Source organism: Sorex fumeus, unplaced genomic scaffold, assembly GCF_029834395.1.
Source record: "Sorex fumeus unplaced genomic scaffold, SorFum_2.1 ptg000131l, whole genome shotgun sequence".
NCBI classification, from domain to species: Eukaryota; Metazoa; Chordata; class Mammalia; order Eulipotyphla; family Soricidae; genus Sorex; species Sorex fumeus.
Window position 1 is genome coordinate 17261501 of NW_026606188.1, and position 6000 is coordinate 17267500.

A 6000-nucleotide genomic window follows, 5' to 3' on the forward strand; every position below is an offset into this window, starting at 1 on the left:
CTCTAGCTTGTCCTCATTCCTGAAATAAGATCCTTACCCTTTCCTCACACAACCCTGGCCCATCTCTCCCTATGCCAGTAAATCAACATGGTTGTCACTGCATCCACTAGCCTGAAAGCTAAAATTCAGTCATGGGTCCCCCTATGCCATAAGTAAGCCCTACTACCTGAACATGTATTCATCTGCTTCTCCATTTGGACCAAATAGTCTTTCCTTCACTAAACCATCTGTCATCTGGACCACTATAAAGACTCACTGCTCTTTCTGCTTCCCTTCTTCTAGTCTACTGCTGCTAATGCCATCACAGCGCCTTCGGAATGAACTGCCATTTAAAGAGATTTATTATGCTCTTAGATGGTGCCAGGAACCAAACCTAGAGTGCCACATGTGGGAAGCCTGTGTCCGGCCCCTGGGCCGCATCCCCAGCCCTAGGGAGTTTCGCTCAGCCATGAGACTGTACTGTTAATCATGATCATCAAGATCCCTACACAGTCATCACAAATATACGCTAAATATGTTCTTGATGGTCAGTTTCAAAACAAGTTCCAGAAATGCAAACTCTCAATGGTATTATCTTGGGCAACTTCATTGTTCTAAGGCAATTGTAGGCAGCTCACTTGATATTTTAATGTGGAAAGTTTAGACTATTTTTAAATTGTCTTAACATTTTTGGTTGTTGTTTCCAGCCAGAGGGCTCTTGGGGGACCCTGTGGGTGTGGGACTAAGGCCAGGCTTCACACACAGCCCCTGGAGTCAGATCCCAACTGAATGCCTAACATTTCAAGCACCCTCGGAGCCCTTCCTGATTTCAGTTGATCTATTATTTTGTTAAAACATCTAATTTAAATTTCTCTACCTCAAAGAACATTTCTCATCTTTCACTGGGGGGCACAACGGAGTGGCTGGGATCAGTCAAACCCACTGATCCTCATGAGGCATAAAACAACAAAATATTCTAAACAACTGCCGTGCTAACTTTAGACAGTAACAGCATCAGCCTCAGAGAGAAACAGGAGGTGGGCCCCACTGACCTCAACCTCCCCTATGCACTGTCCTAAGGAGGGGCACAGAGGGAAGCAGGATTTGAAGTTTTATGTAAAATGTTTTATGTAAAATGTTACAATAGTAATCTGGAGCGATAGCACAGCGGGTAGGGCGTTCGCCTTACAAGCGGCCAACATGGCCGGCCCGAGTTCGATTCCTCCGCCCCTCTTGGAGAGCCCGGCAAGCTACCAAGAGTATTCAATATGCCAGACACAGTAACAACAAAGTCTCCAATGGAGACGTTACTGGGCCCGCTCGAGTAATCTTAAAGAGATTATAATAAATTACATAAATATGAATTACAAACACAAATATTTGATTTACTCTGACAACGTAAGTCATGGGATATAACACTAAATAATAAAAAACACCCTAAAGAGAAGCCTGGGGCCAGGAAGACAGCCTGCAAGATAGCATTCACACGGGCCGCATGCAGGAGGCCCAGACTGTGCCAAGCATTGCCAGGAGTGAGAAACTGGAAAAAAGAGCAAAATGGTTGCAGAAACTTCAAAATACACTATTATCAAAAATTATGCTAACCATTCTACTTGAAAAGTAGAGATGTTAGACCAGATTTAGGAAAGAAACCCAACTATGCATGTTTACAAGAAATGAATTTTAATAAGGAAACTATAAAACATATGCCCAGGGCAATACTACTTGGCTACAAGAAAAGGCTAAACCACGCAATCAGCTCCTACATGGGTGGAGCTGGAGAGGGTCACACTGAGTGATGGCAGCCAGAGGAGAGGGCCGCAGCTAGGTAATCTCTCAGAGGTGAGATATTAAGAAGCACAGGAGAACAACAAAAGGCCAAATCTAAGAACTGGTCTCCAGAATAGGCTTACTTTGGCAATAAGTGGTGGCCAGGGGACTGAGGGGGGTGTGAGACAGAGGCAGAGGGGGACAGACACTCTGGGTAGGCAGGTGGTGGAGGAATGTCGTATTCATGAGGCGCTGTCACCGACAGTGCTGGGAAACTGTAGATCATGTAAAACGAGAGAGCTTCACAGGGGCATAGTGATTCTTGTGGGCAGGGCACTTGCTTTGCACACAGCTGACCAAGGTTGGATTTCCCAACATCCCATATAGTCTACCAAGCCCACAGGAGTGACCCTGAGCCAGAAGGAAGCCCTGAGCACCACCAGGTGTGGCCCCAAACAAATAAACAAGAAAGAAAGAAAAGTAAAAAAAGAAAACAAAAACACCTTCCTATATATTGGGCAATCGGAACACTAAAAATTTAAAACACTAAAAATTCAAAATTCAATGCTGGGGCTGGAGTGATAGCACAGCACGTAGGGTGTTTGCCTTGCATGAGGCTGAGTTTGGGTCCTCCGCCCTTCTTGGAGAGCCAGGCAAGTTACCGAGAGTATCTCGTCCACACGGCAAAGCCTGGCAAGCTACCCGTGATATGTTAGATATGCCAAAAACAGTAACAACAAGTCTCACAATGTTACTGGGCCCACTTGAGCAAGTCAATGAACAACAGGAGGACAGTGACAGTGACAGTGACAGTTAAATGCTATTAAGATATTCATTATGACTAAACATAAGACAATGCAACGGATGCAATTAATAAATAGATTGAAACCATAAGACACTGCTTAGAGAGTTAAAGACTGCTTGCTGGCATGTGACCAGAGTGGCAGAGAGCACGCCTCTACACAGGTCTGGGTCTGGCCCCTGACTGGCACGGCACAGCAGCAGAAGTCAGAGAGAGGTACCTGGATGAAGACGTTACCTTCTCTAATGCCAGGGCTGCAGGAGCTATTCCCGCACAGGCTCTGAACACAGAGCCAGGCTCACTTCTCGTTCCCAGGCACCTCCAGGCAAACAACCCCAAAACAGAACATTGAGAAAATGCATCTGCAGATCTAACTACTTCTAATGTTTTTTGTCTTCAAAGCTTTGATATATAAGCATTTATCTCTAAGTTTATTTTTCTTTTTAGTAATTTTTTTCTACTAACATTTCATTGAATTTAGGGTGTTTTCAAAATTACTAAAATAAACGACCTACTTAATGCCTTTGTTGACACACCAAGCTGCCCGTCTTGCTAGCAACAGCTCCATGTCAAAGGAGGTTCTCCACCGCATGCTGACGGCTAAGCTGGATGATCATGTCAGGCCCCAGCTCTGCTCTCAGCATACTTACCTCCCAGTAACCTCTGCTTTAAACTGAACATTTTAGTTTTCTGAGACTGAAAGCAGTCTGTAATAAATCTGGAAGGGTATGTCAGTGCTCAGTGACTGTACATTTTCTATTAGAAAAGAAATACACATCACTAATTACAACATCGTACAAAAAAGAAGCCAAAAACACAGGTGGGAGAGAATGTCCAGCATGCCCATCCCAAGGTTCATTTCTGGCACACGGTCACCTGAGCTTCGCAGGTGCCACCCCAGGCCCCAGCTCCACTTCGTGGTTTGGGCCCAGCAGTGCTCTTGTGCAAACCAGCTGAGCAGTACCCAGAGGGGTCCCCAGTGGGCTGGCAGGAAACACAGAGCCTGGGAAATATCCCGCGGAGCCCTGGGCTCTGGGTTGTGCTGCCCAGTATCCTCCAGGAAGACGCAGCTGGCATGCTTCCAGCCAGCACCACAGATATCACCACCACCTGACCCAGTCTGTCTCTGAATCCACAGGGCACTGTTCCCTCGTTTTGTTTTGTTTTGGGCCCACATTTGATGCGCTCAGGACTTACTCCTGTCTCTCCTGCACTCAGGGATCACTCTTGATGGGTTCAGGGATGCCGGGGATTGAACTGGGTCGGTCACATGCAAGGCAAGCACCTGCCCACTGTACTATCACTCAGGCCCACCAAGCACCTTTCTACCATTTCTGAGACACTCTTTCCCCTAAGACCAGAGACAGAGGATGGGGAATTAGTCCTGGCTCACTTTCCATCAGGTAAACTTTGGTAAGTGAGGTGAGATAAGGAATCTAAAAGTGCAGAGGCACACCCTGGAGAAACCCTGTACAATAGCCCCATGCACTATCCAGCCAAAGCAAACAAATGTGGCAGAAGGGGAACCTCCTCCGACGTGACTGCACAGCCTGGCCAGCAGGAACAGGCAAGACCACCAGGCTGGCATGGGCTCTCCTTGGCTGCGAGATGGTGCTCTGCAGGAAGGATCAGCTCTGTCCACCCTGGAAGAAGCCTTCAAGGAACTCTGCAGATGAGCTAGAGAAGCTACAGGGGTTTTGGCACCAGTGAGATCCCCTGGAAAGGGGGGAATTCCTTCCTGTTCACACAGGGACACTCTGGTTCAGAAAACAAAATGCAAAGGGGCTTCTAGCCCTGTCTTTTGTAACATCTACTCTGGATGTGCTTCAAGCACCTAAGAAAGTAGGGAAGTCTGAGGAAAGAAAGGGGAGGCCTGGATGAGCTCCAGGTGCTGGAGGGCAGCCCTCGGGATGGTGGCTCCATGCTCAGGGGTTTCCAGTCCAGATGGAAAGAGAGTCCACGTACGAGCGAGATCTGTGCCTGGACCTGCGGTTGTTGGGGTCCGCTTGGATTTTTTCCTTTTGTCTCCTTAATACAGCTTCCCACTGGGGCGCCGAATCCACCAGGTCATTCTCCTGCCGCAGCCTAAAGAGAAAACCAGCTAGAGTGAGCAGACAACACATGCGGCACTGCGGCCAGGCTTCTCCTAAGCTGCTGTACAGTGCACTGAAAAGTTAGTAAGGAAGTTATTTTAATTGTTTTTAACTCCAGCGAGATAGTGCAGCATGGAAGGCCTTGCCTTGATGCAGCTAAGCCCAGTGCGAGCCCTGGCACCAGTATCAGTCCTGACCACTCAGGAGCAGCTTCTATGGCACCGCTGGGCAAAGCCTCAAAACAAAACTAAAAGTGTTTTGAAATGAAAAAATTGTTCAAGAAGAAAGTTTATTATAATCACTCAAAGCTAAGAATGTATTAATTAATATAACCATAAGTATGTATGCATATGTATCCTTGTAGCACTGTCCTCCTGTTGTTCATCGATTTGCTCGAGTGGGCCCAGTAACCTCTCCATTGTGAGACTTGTTACTGTATTTGGCATATCAAATACATCACGGGTAGCTTGCCAGGCTTTGCTGTGTGGGTGAGATACTCTCAGTAGCTTGCCTGGCTCTCTAAGAGGGGCTGAAGAATCAAACCCAGCTCCCCCGGGCCGGCTGCATGCAAGGCAAACGTCCTACCGCTGTGCTATTGCTCTACACACAAGTATATTCATACATATATATGCTTGACAAACCAATTCCACTTCTATCAATCCCCCAAAACATAAGGACACTAATTCAAAAACCCACATATATACATACACTCACTGCAGCATGGGCAGAATCTAGAAACAGCTAAAACGCACGAAGGGGACACTACGGTGGGCAGGCATCTGCCTTCACATGGCTGACCTGGGTCAGCTCTCAGAGCCCAGCGGAGGGATTCCTGGTGCAGAGCCAGGAGTGAGCCCCACACACTGCCAGGCATAGCCCCAATACAAAACACACCAAAGCCCACAGCAGCCCAGAGCCGTGTGCCGGCTGAGCAGCTGTGTGACAGCCCCTGGTCATTAGCCCCAGGAGTCCTACTGTGTGCTCCCTCGGGCACAGTGCCAACCACACTGCAGCAGGGGATGTGTGAACTCCGTGAAGTGAGGATCATACTGAAGAGAGACATGTGAGCCACAGAGGCAGGATGTATGGCCTCAGGCATGGGAGTGTGTGCTCACCACAGTGACCCACCACCCCAAGAGCACAAGAAAGACTTAAGGACACCTCAGCATGCAAGCACTGTAGTTACAGGTGCAAAGCTCTGTGGTTACCCAGGTTGTCTCCACATTCTGGCTGTGTGAACAGTGCTGCAATGAACAAAGAAATGCAGATGGCTTTCCGCAGTGTGTTTTTGCCCCTGACCCCTCTGCCCCGCGCCCCCGCCCAGGTATATTCCCAGGATTGGAATTTCTGGATGTA

At 47.9% G+C, this 6000-nt stretch overlaps 1 protein-coding gene across 1 annotated transcript in view; it reads right to left on the reverse strand.

The window, feature by feature from the left end:
• EPB41L4A (erythrocyte membrane protein band 4.1 like 4A) overlaps positions 1-6000 on the reverse strand; it is a 283211-nt gene that overhangs the window by 16420 nt on the left and 260791 nt on the right. Inside the window, exon 18 of the mRNA XM_056139099.1 lies at positions 4517-4636. Within this exon, the coding sequence (XP_055995074.1) occupies positions 4517-4636 (120 nt within the window). The remainder of the gene's footprint in view (positions 1-4516; positions 4637-6000) is intronic.